Below are 20,394 nucleotides of genomic sequence, written 5' to 3' on the forward strand. Positions count from 1 at the left end.
TCCACTTTAAGCTAGATTTCACAAAATAATTGAAAGTCAAAATAAAAACGACACTTTTCCCTCCACAGCGAACCCAGAACCCAGAGCGAATCTTGACTTTCTTTATCAACGATCGTGGACTATCTGATTGTTTCACTTGAGTGGACCTCGGGCAAATGATTTTTACCTTACGGTCACAAAGATTAACCCGCTAGGATGCACTCCCCTCATCTACGATCAAGTATATTTTTACTCGACAGCGTTAGAAGGAGGTTTATTATACTGATAGTACGAAACAGAATAGGAAAATGTTACACTAAGCAAAATAAATAAAGAAATAATTTTTTTCATCTATTTTGCAAGTTTAACTTCTACCAGTAGAAGTTCAGTCGTGCAAAGCAAAATATTATTATTTTAGATTAGCAGACGCCGTTGCTATTGCAACAAGAACGGTGTGTGTTTTGAGGTAACCACGCATTAGAAATTATTGCGAAACATTAACATGAAAAAATGGGGATTTTTTTGTTTTCGTTCACTAATGTGTTCTATTACTGAATCTTACGCACAGAAAAAAAAATGATCAGCGATTTGTTTTCACCCTGTATAGAAGCCTGTGGTAGCCTATTGGTATGACCTACCGCCTCCCAAGCAGAGGCCAAATATGGTTCAAATATGGGCTCGCACCTCGGAATTTATATGCGAAATGTAATTTGAGCTTTTCAGTGAAGGAAAACATCGGGATGAAACCTGCACGTCCAAGGTTCACAACCCTCGGACAAACGGGTCAAGTCCCAAACCCGCATTGGACCAGCGCATCGGACTATGCCTAAACTCTCGAGATCCGTGCCAAGAAGTACGTACGTTACGTATACGTTTTGATGATGACGGTGATGATGATTTTATATAATTTGAGATTATAAGATTCGATTAATTACCGGGATAATAAAGAAGGAGAACAAGGTCGCTGGGTATGGATATAGAGTCTTTTAAAAGTTTGCAAAACTTCGAGAGGTCGAATGTTGACAACTGCATAATCACATTCAAATGTGTGTGATTATCAAATGCTGCAGGCAAATTGGCGTATAAAAATGATTTTCCCAGCCTTGATTATTCCGCGGCGTGGTCGAAAGTCTTAGTATAAGTGGCCAAAATAGATTCGTGATTCGTGATTCGATTTGGAAATAAATTAAAAAATTTATTTTCCAAAACGAAATTACATTGGTACTTAAATCTATTCTACTTACTGCAACCCCTTTAACAGGTTTATACGTAGGTAGCTACAGTCATCGCACAGCTTAATGCGTTTTGTTTTAGAAAAAGAAAAAGAAAAATATACTAAATTATAAGAAATAATATCAAACAAGAGAAATTGTAACTATTGCTACTAATAATAATATTTTAAATTTTTATTACATTAACTGATATTACTATTAACTAACTAACTAATTAAGTAACTAACAATATTTATATTGATCACATTTTCCATCAAACAGTACTAGAGTATTGTATGATGAAAGATATATGTAATATTTTTGTAGTCAAGTATACACCAACGAAAAATTCGTACGTCGACGTTATAGTACATTTATATTTCTTTGTCTGGATTTCTAAGTGGTGGCGCGTCCATAACCTGTGTCTCACACTTGTTTTCACAACAAAAAAGGAACAATATTAAAAAAAAATACTACCCCACTTGTCTTTGTAATGAATATTACTATCTATTAATTCAATGAATTATTAATTTAACAGTCTAATTCAAAGCAACATCGCACCTAACTAATTAGAAAATCTTGTGAGCGTCGGACAAGTTTCCGACTCATAGGGTCGTATTCTAGAACTCTACTCAATACTCAAGTCAGGACTTGAGTATTGCAGTGAGCACTGTAAATCATACTCAAGTCCTTGCCATTAGGGTCGTAGTTCCAGTGCTTGAAATCATACTCAAGTCTGCTCAAATCCTGACTTGAGCATTGAGTACAGTTCTGGAATACGACACTTAGCTCCTACCCCTTTCAGTGTACGCCAACGCACAAGGCAGTCACTGCGCAGTCCGGAGACTGTGAAAGATCATTCCATACTAGGCTTGCCAGATGACCGGGAAATCTGGGTTGTCCGGAATGCTTCGTCTTGTCCCGTGTCCCGTCCCGGATTCCAAACATTCAGAAGTTGTTTTTACATACTTACTAGAGTCCTTTTCATAAAAGAACTCCCGCAGACGCAGCGCTGTGTATTTTCTCTTTATAATACAACGATTAAAAATATTATCGAGGCCTAATAAAAATACCTATTCATATCTATCTCCCTTACAATAGTAGAATTGTCCCGGAAATGATTAGTCAGTTTCTCGCAACCCTATCTCCTACCGTATGTGGTCTATGTACTGGTGTTTTTAGTTACTTAAAGATTCAATGTTGACTGGTGTATTCTCGCTATGTTGATTATACTAATCGATATTTATCTACTTATAATAAAATTAGCATCACGATAACATGGGTATACGGAAACCGACTTACCAGAACAAAATGAATGAAAATCATAGAAAAATAACAATTAAACTTAATGATACAGGTCAGCAAAGTCAAGTCAGTATCAAGTGTCTGGTGTTGTAAATAAGTAAATAATAAGTTTTGTGAGTAAATTAAAATAGGCTAAGTGTGCATTGGCGATCTATAAGTATGCAACAATGGGTAAATAGAACTACTTGATTCAGATTCAGATTCATTTATATCTCAAATATAACATTACAGTATAAAATGCACTACACGTCAAAGTATAAGAAATTATATTGAGATCGTCAGACAAAAAGGAAAATTATAAGAAAAGCACACAATAATTAGAAAATTAACAATTCATTATAATATTGTTGTCATTAAATTATATATCAAATATCCATTCTCCATCAAGGATCGTCATAAGATGAACTTGGAACTTTGTTCAAAGCAGATGGTTTATTTATTAATTTTTACTTTATTCCTTACGAACGCACTAATTACAATAATTAAAGACACATAAAAATAATTAAACAAAAAACGCACACTTTCATAGTCCCGTACTAGGGAAAACCTCTGTCGCGGGTGCCATGAACACACACATATAACACCACAAATTACACCCAAACTCACGAGAGAAATAAATGTAGCCCATACAAATATTTCTACCGGCTCTCGAATCGAACCCGGGACCTCTGCGTGGCAGGCGGACCGGCATTATAACCCTCAAACGGCAGGGGCAGTAGAAATTATATGAAATTAAGTACAGTCATATACACAAGATACCTGACCCCCAAGCCGACTTTGGCGACCTTTTGGTTCTGAGCACAAGAATGTGGAGAAAATTGTTAAACAAACTTAATCTTTAACAATTTATTTTGGTATGGCTCCCTAGTCGTCTCATTACGAATGATATTGTAAGAAAGTTTTTAAGCCAATGTGATCTTTAACGTATAGTTCTTATATAGTTAGATCACATTACTCTTCAAGACATGGATATTGAGATAACAAAGTTACAAATCATTCAAGTTTTTCTACGTAACGTCCACAATATTGGATATGACGAAGAAGATATTTTGAAATTGACTATTCGGCAGTAAGTTTCAAACAACATAATATTAATATTAACTAATGATGTTCTTAACGTTGTCTATTGTTATTATTTACCAGAATTAGGCATCTGGAGGAAGTTATATTCGGTTATCAATTCAAGGAAATGCGTGGTCTTGAAACTTTTTTCTCCTACATCGACCCTGATGAACTTTTGGCTACCACAGAGTTGGTGTTCTTACCCACCCTTATTAATAGCGGGTTAATTATGAGTACCCGGTTTGATAATATTTATATCGAATTATGATAAAACTTCGTAACAAAATGTTCACATGCCTGAATCGTTTTAGAGAGATGACGATTTCGATGTAACTCAGAGATACTTGTGCGTCATACCCGGAATGGAAGGCCATCATGAGAGATTCCGAATGCTGTGCGAGAAAAGTCAAGATGCCCGCCATCGTGTTGCAGCCAGGTCTCGACTTGTTGCAAGAAAGCATTCAGGAAACTACCGAGAGATACGCCCAAGTACTTGTAAACATTTAGACCAGGTTTTCTCATTGAAATAGTTTTGCTTACTATAATAATTATTTTTTCTTTTAGCTGCTTACTAGGATATGAATCTGGAGTCCTAGTAGCCTTAGAGACGGCTGCTGTCCTGGAAAAACTCGATTTGACTGGCACGGTCTTCTGTATTGGTGGTACTCCAGTGGAGCTTCAAGACACGCTTATGGATCAACTTAGTTAATATGAAACTGAAGAAAGATTGCAAGATGAAGTGGGGAGGTACATGTTCAGTTTGATGAATAATTATGAAGGGCTAGATCAGGCCCTCGCGAATGCACCGTCGTGGGACGACAAGGTTCAAGCGTATGTTGGAGTTTTGTTAGGAAGGGTGCCACATTCAGCTCAGTACACTCGAGCGTGGATTAATGCGGCTTACAGGAGAATAAATCAGATGCGATTGTATAAATCTCGGTCGCGACAACTTCGTTCGAAACTCACCTTACTCCGAGCGTCTTCTCTTAGCCCTCATCCTCAAACGAGACAACGATGGCTTTAATGCAACGTTACTCCAAGCAACCAGTGGTAGTGTCAGTTACGGGTTCCTCTGGCACACGCGACTTATGACCTGCGCTGTGGATCGATTGTAAATAGGCATTTAGATGACGAAATTCAGTTCTGTTACTTTTATAAAAGCCTCTCGTGTTTAATTATCTGTTTCTTATTTTTTGGTAAAGTGTGAATTGGTAACAAAAGTATATTAAGGTTTAAAAAATAAATATCGTGTTTTTATGAGACAAGCATGACAGCAGGGTGCACCCGATTTTAATAGATACAGCCCTTATTTAATAAAATTTTCGTGACAATATTCACGTTTTATAATCATATTGTTAATTCAGATAATTTTTATTGTTTGCATTTACGATCACGTTCTAGGTGAAATGTATATCTGTCAATCATATCAATATATCAATCTATTTAGTTATGTAAACTGAGGTTTATAAGTCATAAATTGTCATTAAAAATGAGTGTAAGTGTTAATGATTGTTATAAAGAAAGAAATTATGGAATTTAAGTTTATATTAAACGTAAAGTGAATTGTTATATGAAAAAAATTTATATTAAATAAAATTATATACATGAGCGTTAATTTAAAAATATTTGTATACCAACAGTTAGGTTGTTGTAATCAATTGTCAATAGAATCTAGTTTATTTGTGTATTGTTTTGATGTTCTTACAGGTTCTACGAGTAAGAAGTAAGAATTGATTCAAAACGAAAAAAAGTGATGTAAGCGTACATTTATTTAAACTTTCGCACATTATTTGATTTTAAGTTCGGAGCTTAATCGTGCATAAAACCATACTTTATTTACCACGACATTTCGAAAGTGTTGCAACGTCGATGGTCTCGAAGAAACTGAAGAGGCGAGTGTCAACATCTTCTGATTCTCCTCTTACATTAATGTAATTAATGTTTTTATACACGATAAAGTCCCGAATTTAAAAATCAAATAATAAGTGATAGTTAAGGTATCAAAAACAGCATGCTACTTACAACTACACTTTTCAAGGTATAAATTATTTTATATGATGTTTAAATTCTATCCTAGAAGAAATTGTTACTTAGCCATAAGTTCGCCTGTTGCACATTAGCATACTCTGTGATACTTACATTACATTGTTTCTGTGTTGCCATTGTAATGTTAATGTGCAATAACTAATACTTTATTCATTTAATCACTCAAATTTTCGCCGAGTATTCTGTGTCTTTTGTGCAATAAAGAGTATTCATTCAATGCAATTAATAAAACACTATTTTTCTTTATTACAAAAAATATTACAATAAAAAGTCTTAATAAAAATCACTGTGATCATCACTCGGAAAAGGTCTTAGCAAGTTTGTCGACTATTATGCGAGTCCTCTCCGACAAGTATTGGTCAATTTGACCCAGAACTTTGACAACATGCAGCATCTTCTGCACTCCTTTCTTGAACCTGCAAATGAATTATTTACTACTGTAATAATTATACAAATGTCCGTTTCAGTCCGTTTCAGTCCGTTTTAGGTCTTTTTTACCGATGATATAATGATAAGTGGTAATCGTACAATTATTGAAAATTATCAACATCATCATCATCGACCCATTTATATGTCCCACTGCTGGGCACGGATCTCCTTTTAGACGAGGGTTTAGGCCATAGTCCGCCACGCTGGTCCAATGCGCGTTGGGGACTCCACACGTTTTCCGAGGGTTGTGAACCTTCTTCAACGTACAGGTTTCATCACGATGTTTTCCTTCGCCGTAAAGCTCATGATAAATTTCAAATTAGTTTTCGCACATAAGTCAAAGTCAAAGTCAAAGTCAAAGATCATTTATTCCATAGGTAAAATAAATTTACACTTGAAAACGTCACATTTACATTACATTAAGCTACTGTTCGTTCACTACGCTGATTTCCCTGAGAAGAACGAGCAAGAGACTCTAGAGATTGCTCTTTTCAAACAAACTTAAATGCTATGGAATACACTTTGAATCAAATTTGTGTGGATTCTGGAGCCGTGTCGTCTTTCCATACATCTTTATCTAACACGTAGTCTTCAATTTTGTAACATGACATGTATACAGTTCCGCATAAAAAAGTCGTTTACCTTGGTTAAACGAAATCGTGGTACCATGAGTTTGGACTTAGCTCTAAGGTTAATATTATGGATATCTTCTTTCTTATTGAAATTATGTACATTTTTACGGGCATATAAAATATTTGAGTAAATGTACTGTGATGGCACAGTCATGATACCAGTGCCCTTAAATTTTTCTCTGAGAGAAACCCCAGAGCCTAGACTAGAGGGCAAAAACTATTTAAAACTAAATATTTGTTGTATTTAAATTGAGTTTTGTTCAAATTAAATGATATTAATACGGAATGCTTTCTGATCTAGGCGATTTTTTTGCCTTTCTATTGATGTTCGATTCGCTAGAAAATGCATTGAAATAAATCGATACAAAAAATCGTAAGATCGTATGCTTCTTCTTCTTAGTGTGCCGCTTCTCAACGAAGGCGACCATCAGCTGTTATTCAGCAGCATTCACAGCAGCTCTTCTCTTTTTTGAAGCTGCTGCACGAAAAAGGGAACGTGTGCTAGGGCGGAACCAGTCCCTCAGATTCTTCGGACGGAATTCGCCCTAGGAAGTACCGCCACTTTATCTATATCTGCCGCCAAGCAGTAATGTGAGCAGTTAATGCGTTCCGGTTTTGTAGGGTATATAAACGAGCTCGTGAAATTTAAGGTACGTGGGACTTGTTAATTTATGTCTCAGGGTGGTGGGCACAATGCAGTGCCCCTTAGATTTTTGCAATTTAAAGCTCTGAGTGGCACTGTCACAGTTATGGATAGGCGTGTCGCTTACCACCAGGCGAACGACTTGTTCATTAAGTTATTTGGTATTATAAAAAAACAAATATTCCATTAGTCAAACTTAAAAATGTAGATTAGAAATAATAAATTGTGCAGTGTGACTAACCTCTCCATACGTTCAGCACTCGACTCCTCGTCGGCAGAATCTCTTTGGCTTCCAAACCTCATCGGAGAACCGACTCTAGGCGCCAACGGGCCTTCGAACGTTTTTAAGCGCGGCACTTTCAATTTCGGAACTCTTACTTTTGGTATTTTAAATTTTGGTCCAAATTTCGGAATGAAACCTTTAGGAGGTAGTACCGATATAGAAATTGGTTCGTTTCCGAAACTGCTTTGGTCTGGATCTCTGATTAAAAGGAATTTCCCGTCCTTGACGGCTTCTGGGATTGAGTTATGAATAAGGCTGCAGAACGAGTCAGATCTGTATTGATTATTCGAGTTTTGGTGTGATCTTGGTTTGTAGATGGAGTTGTAGGGAGCGTCCTGAAATTGTTTCAAAAGTTATGTTATTAGTAATACTTGCATATTATTTCCCATAGGTCTTTAACGTTGCATTGAACCCGTACCTACATTGTTCGGTTACCAGCAATGAATGTACGTGCGTATTGTATTAGTAAACTAGTCCTTGTAAACTATGATAATAACATCTTTCCACATAGTGTTTGCATTTGTCGTATAAATTAAACGCCTTATTAAGATTTCTGTTAAGAAAACTGAATTGAGAATCTTCGTAATAATTGTTAAACAAAGATCAAACACTTAGAAAAAAATCACTTCGATCAGATTGGATTCGAACCAACGTTAACGACTAAGCCACGGAACGGACCTCACGAATTTTTCCATGTGTTTGTTGCAGATCCTTGTTAAGGCTTTTAACGACTTCTTGGCAGTAGTCAACATCTGTGAGAAATCTATGGAAGTTTTTCTTCACTCAGCGAGGATACAGCTACCAGCCGCTGACTAGAGTTGTCACTTTGTATATAACTAAGTTTTAATTGAATATCAAGATGGTGAAACATCTTGGCATTCAATAAAACTTAATAACAATGTTCGAAATAGATTACAATCATCATCATCAACCTCATCATTACATACGTCCCACTGCTGGGCACTAGTCTCCTTTAACTAGAGCGCTCAACTGAGAAGCAATCGCTCTTCCAGTGGCCTACCATCGTTCTGTAATACTAAATAGGTAATAAATAATAATATAGTCGGATTTTAAATTAGAGGTAGTAAAGTGATAGCTTAATAAGTCAGTTTGAAAAACAATGTTGTTATGTTTATATTGATGTGATTAATTCAGTTCTCAATTAACTCACTGAAATAGTACCAGTCATAACGAAACGTTAAAGATTAAAAAAAAATGTAAATAACACAAAAACATACGAAAACACTGTTATGAAATGTGGACTATTTTTTAGCTTAGCCTCTGAGTACTCACATTACTATTATCAAATTCATGATTTAAAAAGGAATTGATAATTACAAATTATCGAAGAAAATTACCTTGATGCTCTATTGAGTGACTCAGTATAAGACATCACAGTTTTTATTTTATCAAAAACGTAATCGTTACTTTACATTCATTAAATAAAAATGTTAATGTAAATAAATCAATTAAGTACGTTTTGCAAAATAATCATATATTTTTGCTGAGCATTCTTCTTTATACAAGAATGTTATATTATGTGTTCAGCAAATTAGAGCTAATTTTAATGAGCGAAAAGTTTCTTTACATACCTACTCGTAAGCATGTAATTACAATTATGTAATGCGTTTGATACATTACTTCGATAATTAGGGTCTCGCTGTCAAAGTTTACTGTGACAGCTGTCGCCAGCGATTGCGTAAATAACTTCACAATGTTGTATGGCAAATTATACAGGGTCTCTAGTGGTCACAAGAAGAAACAACATTTTGTACGAAAAGTCAAAGTCAAACAATCATTTATTCCATATGTAAAATAAATGTACACTTGAAAATGTCACTTTTAAGCCGCTGCTCGTTCACTATGCTGACTTCCCTGAGAAGAACGAGCAAGAAAGTCTAGGAATTGCTCGTTTCAAATAAACTTAAATGCTATGGAATACACTTTGAATCAAATTTGTGTGGAATGTAGAGCCGTGTCGTCTTTCCATATATCTTTATCTAGCGCGTATTTTGCAATATGACTTTTCAATTAAAATATTTTTAATGTAGTTTTTAAACTTAGGAAATGATGCTGCGGAATCTATGAAAGAGTCGTTTATGAGTTTGGATTTAGCTCTAAGGTCAGTATTATGGATATCTTCTTTCGTTATAAAATTGTGTATATTTTTAAGGGCAATACATTCATTACAATACAAACATTTTACGTGGTCGCTAGTGATAACTGTCAATGTAATCTCTTGGTAGAGGCATGATCTCAAACTAGGGAATTGCCTGTTCTGTGAGTACCAGAGAAACGGAATTCACTATGGCGCATTACCCAGAACATCATTTAGTAGCAGTATAGCTTCTTGTGAAAGAGTTCGTCCAGGGAAGTATTGCCACCTTAGCTATTTCCGGCGTCAAGCAGTAATGCCAGCATTACGGTTTTGAAGGGTAAGAGTGCTGGTGAAATTACAGGCACATGGGACTTGTCAACTTATGTCTCAGAGTGACAGATTTTTGCAGTTCAAAGCTCTGAGTGGCACTGCAACTGCTACGGATAGGCCTGTAGCTTACCATCAGGCGCACGACTCGTTTGCCCCATCACTTGATATTATAAAAAAATCCAGGTACTTAATTTCCCAATCTCGTCCTACCGAGAATCGAACCCGGACTTCCACCTTCAATGCTCACAGTGCAAACCGTTGGACTATCGAGGTCATCAACAGACGAATAGAATCAGATGACCTACAACAGATTTTGTTAAATATAACAGAATGTTCGCTTCTGGAGTGGTGTTTTGGTCGTCGTTTGCTTTAACTTTGAACTACCCTTGTGATGAATCCAAAATAATTCAGAATATATTTCTTAGTCCTGTTATGGATCAATAACTTCAGAGACTGCTAATAGCGACACAAGAAAGCGTAATCAGGTATTTAGTACCTACTGGTACACCAGATGTCGCGACGAGTACCAAATATTGTTTTCTTTGTAACTAATTTGTTTTTACATTGACAAGCTGCAATTTATCAAAGCTACTCTAATTTCTAGTGATAACAAGCAAATCAACTAGATGGCGCTTATTGCACAGATTTTTATGGATACTGGATATGGATATGCTATGATATGATCTTTTATTTTATTTGGGATTAGTGCCATTTACCCACATGAGCAAGCGCTATTTTTTGAATCAGGTAGTCTATAACACACAATACAAAATATTGTTGCGCATATTTGTCAAAGTTCAGAAAATAAATTTAGCACATGATCAATATTTTTTTTATAATATCAAGTAACGGGACGAACAAGTCGTCAGCCTGATGGTTAGCTACATGCCTGTGCATAACAGTTGCAGGGCCACTCAGAGCTTTAAACCGCAATGATTTCAGGGGCACTGCCACTGCGCCCGTCACCGTGAGGCATAAGTTGACAAGTCCTGTGTGCCTGTAATTTCACCAGCACCCTTACCCTTCAATACCGGAATTATGTACAGTTTCATACACTGCTTTATCTATACACATATTTAAGCTCTTTATGATGTGTTCAGGGACCGCATGTTACGACTGGCGAAATGGCGGCAAATAAAAACTTTTCTCGCGCATGTCACACAATTGTAGTTTTTATTTAATTCATAGATAAATTAGACTATTAGAGTCGGCCCCAACTATCATATCGTTCGATATCAAGTAACGTGTGAAATTTGTCAAAGTTGTTTGCTATTGACATTTCATTTCGAATAAAATTTCATCTCGACTGATATTAGAATTGAGGTCGAATCAAATTGTTTTCTTTTTCACAGATGTTCGAAATTTAAATGTAATAATAACATCGAATTCGATCATTGACTTACAAATAAATGGACGACGGGTCTAATACAAAAACCACGAAAAAAATGTCCCAAGTCAACCTATTCGAAATTTAAATTGTAATGTCATCGCAGTATCGCGCTGTCCGTAGAACAAATGAAGACTAAAGCGGAGTGTCGCGCTCTGTATACGATTTTAGCGCTTTACAAGTGCGGACACTTTTTAGCGCGGACCCGACGTCCATATAATTGTAAGTCAATGAATTCGATGCAAATAAGAAGCAATAATAACATTTTCACAGATAAGAAATTTGTTCTAACAAAACAATTTATCTTTATGCTGGAGGGTTTATGATATATGTGAAGATAAAACACTTTTTTACATATTTCCCAATTTTTTTCAACTTTAAGTCGCTTTTATTGCTAAATAATTGAGCTGATATTGCGTTATAACTACGGAACCCTATCCTAAGCGCGTTATACCAGTTCTTCGCTAATTGTTTATTAAAATTTGTGGGTAACACAAATTATGATGATGGTGGTTTGAACTACTTATGACAAAATAAATAATTTACATGACCTATTAAAGATGTTTTAATTTATTTCTACGGTATTTGTTTATTTGTGAAAGTGAGTAGATTATGCAACTCTGGTTTTGTCGTGGTGTCGACATGGAGCATGGCATAGTATTAATTTGTTAACGTTTTTTAATAATGTGGTTTTGATCTTTAGTCTGCGCAAAAAGGGTCGATTGTGTTATTGATTTCAGTTTGTTATCAATTGGTGATTTTTTACCGACTTCAAAACAAGGAGGAGGCTCTCAATTCGACTGTACGACGTATGTTACGCTATAACTCACGCATTTGTGAACCGATTTTGATGATTCTTTTTTGTTGGAAAGACGTAACCTCGGTAGTGGTCCCATTTAAATATGAAGAAAATATTCCGCCTCTAAGGGTGGCAAACAAGGGGATGAATTAGGTTTCGCGCAGTTTGCAAATAGATGTAAATCCACAAACTTTTGAGGTCGGTTGTTTTAGTACTGTGTACTGAGATTATTAATTTTGCAACTTGTCATTTTAATTCGTAATAATATTGTAAGAATCGTAAAACTTCTTTTAATGTTTTAAATAATTAATCGTAATTGCTTTTAGGCAATTTATTTTAATTTCATTTAATTGTCGCATTACTGACTGTGCATTTCCGGTTATCTACACCGCCATTTGTTAGTTTCAGTCTTGTAATGTAGCGAAAGTGTCATAGCGCGAAAAATGGCGGGGAGATGGCAGGAAATCTGAGAGGCTCGGTAAAGTCTTACGGGTCTCCCCGCAAAGTGTAAAAACTTTTATTATTTTATTATTGGTCAACTGCTCTAAAATAATATTACACTATTTTGTTATTCTTTATTCCATCCGTAAAAACCTCTTTGAGAAACAGTTCGTACAGGGAAGTAGTGCCATCTTACTTGTTTCTGCCGCCAAGCAGTAATGTGAACAAACGCGTTCCGGTTTTGAAGGATAAGGGTGCTGGTGAAATTACAGGTACGTGGGAATTCAACTTATGTCTCAAGGTGACGGGCGCAGTGGCAGTGCGCCTCGGATCTTTGTGATTCAAAGCACCGAGCGACACTTCAACTGTTATGAACAGGCGTGTCGCTTACCACCAGGCGCACGACTTGTCCGTTCTCTCACTTGATATCATAAATAATCTCAGTATAGAGTACTAAAAAAACCGACCTCAAAAATACGTGGAATTACGTCTATTTGGTAAGTTTTATTGAAATATGTTCGCCACTATACAGGACTTGATACTGGAGATAATAAAAATCGGTTTTCACTACTCAAAGTATATCGACAGAAAAACGCCTTGAATTGGAGAAATAGCAATATCAACCATTAAAGTAATTGCTCCTAAATTAAAGTTAGGCGCTGTTTATAAAAATGAATCTTCATGCGTGAACAGCCACCCTTCGAGGTGGATGATTTTCTTCAAAATGAAATGGGACCACTATGGAAGTACCCGCTTTCCTATAAAACAGAATCAAGAAAATCGGTTCACAAATACCGGAGTTATCGCGTAACATACATACAAAAAAAGAACGACTGTATGTTCTCTAATTGAGAACCTCCTCCTTTTTTGAAGTCGGTTAAAAAAGACGTGGCCTGTTCTAATCCTTTCATTCTAGTACGTATTAATGTTTTGCATATATGATATATAATAAACGCATATAAGCACTTATGTTAAAAGGTCACTCACCGATCCTTTAGAACAGTCTATAGCGAGTTTCAATGGCGGTGGAGCCTCCACTAAGCTTGGCTCTATCTGAAACTAATTGTTTAGTATTATTTATGGGTAAACCTAACAACAGCTGTATTATTATCATAACGACATTCACGGATACGCGTGTTTTAACGGGATTTTCATCTTAATTTTCAAGCAAGGCAAGTAAACTTCTCGAGATCTCCAAAATCACTGCACTATTTTTTCCCTTATAGGTTCACTTGGCGTCTTCCAGGAAACAAAAGATACGAACCAGATAAAGGGTAATCACCACGTAACGGAGCATGATCTCGGCACACTCGCATTATAGCGAGCGCATGCTATAACTGCGAATCCTCACGTATGAGCAATATTTGCTCATCAGCGAAATCGAGTACCGCCCTGAATAACTTAGTTTGCGAGTTTGGTTATCTGCATGGTAGAGCGAGTAGCCAAGTTCTCTAGCTCTCGGTGATATTCTGGAGACTTGTACCTAGATTTTCAGGACACAATTTCGTAAATGTTTCGTACCCTCTTGGTTTATTCAAACTACACGTGATCATCCGTCTAATGTGCTCTTATCACACGAAAGTTATAAAAATAATACGAATTACATGCAATAAATTATTCATATTCATCATTATTCATAACTTTTTTGTGTACGGGAAATATGTAGCTTAGGTCCCCGAGAATCGTGTATACCTTTGTTTAAAACATTTTTGAAGTGTCTATTTTTGTCAATAATAATTATAAACGTTTTAAAAGGACACGGGACGTTCACAATAAAATTTCAAGGTTCCCAGACAGATTAGTAAATCACAGTAGTACCAAATTAAGTTACTACCAGAGACAATCTGGGGCAATGTGTGTGAAAATATATAATATATAATAATATAAATATATAAATTTTACCTTTTAATATAAAAGATATAAATAATAATCATTTATTTAAACATAAGCTGATGTCATGGCTGAGAGATAAAAATGTCTATTCCATTACAGACTTCTTTTCATATAAAGCTCTTCAAAGACTATATAATTGATTTGACCTATAATGACATGAATTTATTATATTATTATTATTTTATTTTTACTTGTGCGTGACATGACAATAATTTATTATTAATTACTTATAACATGTTTAATTAATAACTCTAGTTACATTATTAGAATTAATTTCAGACTTATAAAATATTTAATGTAATAAAATTTGCAAGCCAGTTTTGGTAAAATATGAAAATTGTTACAATAAACCACCTTTTGTAAAGCATATTTTACTAAACGTGTGTTTTACGTAATATTATCGCCTTCTAAAACGTCATATAGACGGGGGAATCCTCAAATTAACATTTGATAAAAAAGGTGTTACCTATGACGTGCTTCTACTCCGAACACGAAACCAAACGATCGCGTCGTAATTGAATACCGTCATAATCTAACGATCATGATGGACAACTTGGCTCTTAAATAGCTCACGAAAATATTACATTGGCATTGATTATTTTATTGTGGTACTTTATGAAGTGGATGTCGAGAAATCAGTCTCCGCTTATCTATATTACGTGCTTCGTTGTGATCTTAAAATTGAATCTACATAGTTAAAGGTGCATCTTAGGTGATATTGTGAAGTAGTGAAAGATGGAGTGGCTATTGACGGGGTGCTATGCAGGCAGTGTGGTCACGTATCTGATTGCAAGGAGTTACTTTGAGAATGAATTCAGGAAGGCTCGTGCTGGTGATACTCGGCGTGGTACTTATCGTAGCTGTTGTAGAGGTATGGAACTTTGTTTATTTTTCACATTTATTATTATTGACAAGTACTAAATTGCTTTTGCAGAGTGCTTATAAAATAAAAGAGTGAGTGCTTAATTAAGTATTTTATTGAATGTTTTCTCTATGTTTCTTTCAGACAAAATTACTGTAATTAATAATAAATAAATGATTGTAATGAATAACTATAATTTTCAATTTACACTCGTGTAAAAAATATCAAATAAGTCCAAACGTTTTCGTAGACAATATCTTTATTTATTAATCTTTTAGGTAAAATATAAATAAGTAAAGGTAAATTAAAGATAAAGATTTATTTTTATTTATATTTCTTAGTGTTAATTGCAACATTTCAGGGCAGTGCCTTTCTTCAGAATTCTCTGCGTTACCCGAGAGGGCTCAAAGAGTGTTTCACGTGCCGGGCAGAGGACCAACCCCCGTGGTACCCCCTGGTCAAATACTTCAACAAGATGAAGGACTCTGTAGTACGAGGCGTCAACGCTCTTATGGACAATGTTAAAGAAAAACTCGCATAGTGCTTATGCCAATGAGTGCCAAGATTCAGTACTGGATGGTGTGTAGATTGAAAACTATACATACTGCCCCTTGAGAGTGCAACGCGATGATCTGCACCTATATTATGACCTATATGTATTGTACAAATATTTTATTATTTTATACGATTAGGCTTATGTGCGATTGACATAAGTAAATAAATGTTAAGGTAAAAATCGGTTACTTTGAATCATTTAGCTTTAGTTAATTTACGATTGAAGGTATTTTACTTTCATAACAATATAAAATTTTGTTATTAGTAAGAGTATATTTATTTATTTTTTATTAGTGAAAGTACGTACTTACCTCTTTGTATTTTTTTAAAATTTAAAATTAAACCATTTTAAAGAAAATGCTTTCATTGGAATTTAATTTCATTTAAAATTACATAAAAAGAAATTAAATCTCTGCAAATAAATACGTTTATGAATATCACAAAGGTAGACATTTCTTAATGTTTGATAATTCAGCGTTCGTTAAAGATCCTATTTTGTTTAATATTCACACTTTCCCTAAAATATTCTCCTGCCTCTTTGCCATAGTGTACGGAAGAGTCACTGTTCTAATTCCTGCATCCAACACCTTTTGAAGTGGTGATCTTTTCCCCAAAATGGGTATTTTTAAAGGCTTCAATGACATCGTAGGTGCACTAGAAAATATTGGTTTAAATGGTATTGGAGTGTATGGTAATGGATGAACAGGAGTTATTATAGAAATCGGTAAAGAAGGTTGAAAAGGTAAAGTACGCTTGAGCAGAAGAGACGGTACTGTTGTTATTGCTGGAAGGAATGGTACTTTAGGTATTATTGGTAATGTTGGTAGGTAAGGTGGTCGTTTTAAGGACATAGGTACAAAAGGTAATCCTGGGATCAGAGGTAAGCCTCCTGAAAAGGGGGAAAAAGGCTTTCTCAGAGGTGAAAGTGATCGGACAGGATCAGATAGTTTTAAAGGAGGTGGTTTTGCGGGTAGTTTGGGACGAGATAAAGGGGATATGAGGGGATTAGAGTGAACATTAATAACGACGGGAGATTTGTGCGAATATTTTTTTATAATAACCGGTGCACAATTGGGTTTAGTGTCCCCTGCGAAGAGACCGAGGTTGATTCCTTGCGTTGAACGAATCTGAGAAGGTAAAACGGTAAGAATATCTTAATTTTATGGTGCCCGCCATGTTTCAGACTGCCTAGTAAATAATGGATAATATACAATTTAAAATTAACGGGGTCATTCCTGATAAATTTAGAAATGTGTAAATAACATAATAATGCTTCTCAATCAACTGATAAGTACAAAATGAACCATAGTCAAACTATGTCCCGCAACATAATTATGAAATAATCAAAAGCAATGTCTTTAGACAATCCTTGGATAGAAAAGTTACCTTATGCAAAGAGAGTTGCATTAGATTAACATCTATTGTAACTCTTATTATATTTTGTTGAGGTATGACGAACAAATTTATTTTATGTAACAGGTGAATTACACATACTAAGAATAAAATATATCGGTAATTGTTCAATCAGTAACATTATCCACACATTATTACAAAAATGTATATTTTTTTATCGACGCATCTTGATTGAAAAGAAGAATGCTGATAAAGAAAATTAAATTAAGAAACAAGCAAACTTACAATACAATACAAATTAAATTTTAAGAACAATTTAACTACAGTGCCGTAGTAAGTCCTCTTAATAATTCTTCCAAATAAAAGATTATAGAAACCAGGGAAAGAGCTCATCCAGGGAAGTACTGCCACCTTACCTATTTCTGCCGCCTAGCAGTAATGTCAACATTACTGTGTTTCGGTTTTGAAGGGTAAGGGTGCTGGTGAAATTACAGGCACGTGGGACTTGTCAATTTATGTCTCAAGGTGACGGGCACTATGGCAGTGCCCTTAAGATCTTTGTGATTAAAAGCTCTGAGTGGCACTGCAACTGTTATGGATAGGCGTGTCGTTTAACACCAGGCGCAAGACTTGTCGGTATTATAAAAAAACCTTTAAACACAAAACTCATCGTTTGGAACGTTTAGATTACAGTAAGATTCAATTTCAAGCGTAATCTGTAGAATTATTTAAATTGTTTACTTATTATCGTCGACTTAACATTTGAGATAAAAATCAATCTAATTTTGGATAATAATTTCAATGAAACAACTTACAAGTATAACCAAAATTGTTATCACCAACGTATTGTGGTTAAAAATCTTCTTAAACATAAACACAGCCATTCCGCTAAACTGTATTGATCCATTTAAAGTGTCAACAATAAGACAAACCCTTTTTATACACTGTCTTTGTAGATTGTTATCATCTTATAACTCTGAGATTGATCACGTTGTCTATATTATTCTTTGATTTGGTGATATTCACAGAAAAAATACAATTGACTAATATAACAACTTCTTTATGCAATGGTTGGGAATACCGTTTTAGACCGAAGATTACATAGTGCGTAGTATTTGCTATTCCCAACCATTGCATATAGAAGTTGCTATATTAATCAATTGTATTCTCTCTGTGAATATCAACAAATCAAAGAATAATATAGACAACGTGATCAATCTACAAAGACAGTTGTTGTTATATATGCTCATATTATGTGATCACATAATACAAAGTAGAAACAAATTTTATAAATTGGTCTTATTGAATAATTTTAAGTCCTTTTGCTATGTCAAATAGTTTCAATTTCAAATTTCACGCACTATTAAGGTAGAATAGAAAGGTAGGCGTGGAATGCAGAATAGGAATGCAGGTTTGGAAGCTACGAGAGGAGAGTAGGATAGCTCAACCGCAATGTCCAGTTATCTACTCCAACATTAAACAATGTGGTACAAAAGTTATTCCTGAGTTTCATTTGCGGCAATACAAAAATTACTTTTTCGCCTTACTAGCTCGGAAAGTCAACTTTCAACTTAATTCAACTTTTTTAACGCACACACTCAACATAGCCCCGCACTAGGGAAACCCTGTGTCGCGGGTGCCATGGACACACACATAGACAACCACAAATTACACCCAAACTCACGAGAGAAATAAATATAGGTCATACAAATATTTCTCTCGGCCCGGGAATTGAACCTGGGACCTCTGCGTGGCAGTCCGGCATGATGACCGTTCTGCCACAGAGGCAGTTAAGAAAGGCGTCTTTCTCGTTAGAAGTTTGGGTGCAAAAGCGTTTTTGCCACGATAGAGTGGTGAAAAATGTTTTTGAAATTCGAACTTAAGGATGGACTGTGTGTGCACCTAACTTTTCCTTTATAGGCTATAAAAAAAAACATAATGACACGTTCAAGTACGCGATTTGTTGTACATTATTAGGTAATATGGTTGGTATATTTTATTCTTTTTATTGTTGACATTAAATTCACAACGATAACTGATTTTTAACCGATTTCAAAAAATTGGAGGAGGTTCTCAATTCGACTGTATGTATTTTTTTTTGTATGTGTGTTTCGCGATAACTCGTCGTTTGTGAACCGATTTTCATGATTCTTTTTTTGTTGGAAAGAGGGTACCTCTTTAATGGTCCCATTTAATTTTGAAGAAAATACCACCACCTCTAAGGCTGGCTGTTCACGCATGAAGATTCATTTTTATAAATAGCGCCTGAATTTTATTATGAGTAATTATTTTAATGGATGATTTTGCTATTATCCAATTCAAGGCGTATTTCTCAATATACTCTGAGTAGTGAGAAACGATTTTTATTCCCGTATAGTGTATAGAAACCGGGCTTGCGCACTTTCCGGTAACCGACTTCAATAAAACTTGGCAAATACATGTAATTCCACGTACCTTTGAGATCGATTTTTTTAGTAATGTACTGAGAAAGAAGAAGTAGTGTACTGAGATTATGTTTATAAAATTATTTTAATTTGTCGAAAAACTGAACTGATTTGTTATATTTTAAATTTTTATTGAATTGATATTCAATTATTTATTGTGAAATTACTCCACTAGTTTGTTATAATTATTAATACAAAGATCGAACACTCAAAATTTGATGATTTGTTATGTTTGTAATTATTGTTATGTTTGAGTGATTTGTTATGTTGTTGTTTGTTTGATGATTAGTTCAACTATTTTTCATTCATCTACCATTTTCCTCGCTATAGTGAGGTGAAAAGTTGTGCGTTTCGCTCGGCAGCAAAATGGCTTTGCGTCTCTTGCCTTGAAACCCTCGCTACGTTCAGGATTCCATTCCCGTCAAACAACAACTTTGCAGCCTTGCATAACAAATAACAATTTTTATACCAAAATAATGTTATGATCGTACCACATTTACTTGTCAGTAGAAAAACTTGAGCACAATCCAAAATATGTATTAGATCACCTCGGTTGCTCAACGGTTTGCTATGTGGGCGGTGGATGAAGAGGATCCGTGGTGGATTCGCTGTAGGACCAATTTAGGAATTGAACTTTTCTAA

At 35.1% G+C, this 20,394-nt stretch overlaps 1 protein-coding gene across 1 annotated transcript; it reads right to left on the reverse strand.

The window, feature by feature from the left end:
* Positions 1–5,886: 5,886 nt before the first annotated feature.
* On the reverse strand, positions 5,887–13,942 carry LOC113240111. Its single transcript, XM_026477333.1, has 4 exons — positions 13,910–13,942; positions 13,633–13,698; positions 7,549–7,925; positions 5,887–6,019 (listed from the first exon to the last, which is right to left on the reverse strand). Exons 1-4 carry the CDS (start codon positions 13,940–13,942, stop codon positions 5,899–5,901), a joined length of 597 nt encoding a protein of 198 aa, XP_026333118.1. The 3' UTR covers positions 5,887–5,898.
* Between the last annotated feature and the right edge of the window lie 6,452 nt (positions 13,943–20,394).

The sequence above is a fragment of the Hyposmocoma kahamanoa genome, unplaced genomic scaffold (genome assembly GCF_003589595.1).
Source record: "Hyposmocoma kahamanoa isolate Upper Pololo Valley unplaced genomic scaffold, ASM358959v1 120, whole genome shotgun sequence".
NCBI classification, from domain to species: Eukaryota; Metazoa; Arthropoda; class Insecta; order Lepidoptera; family Cosmopterigidae; genus Hyposmocoma; species Hyposmocoma kahamanoa.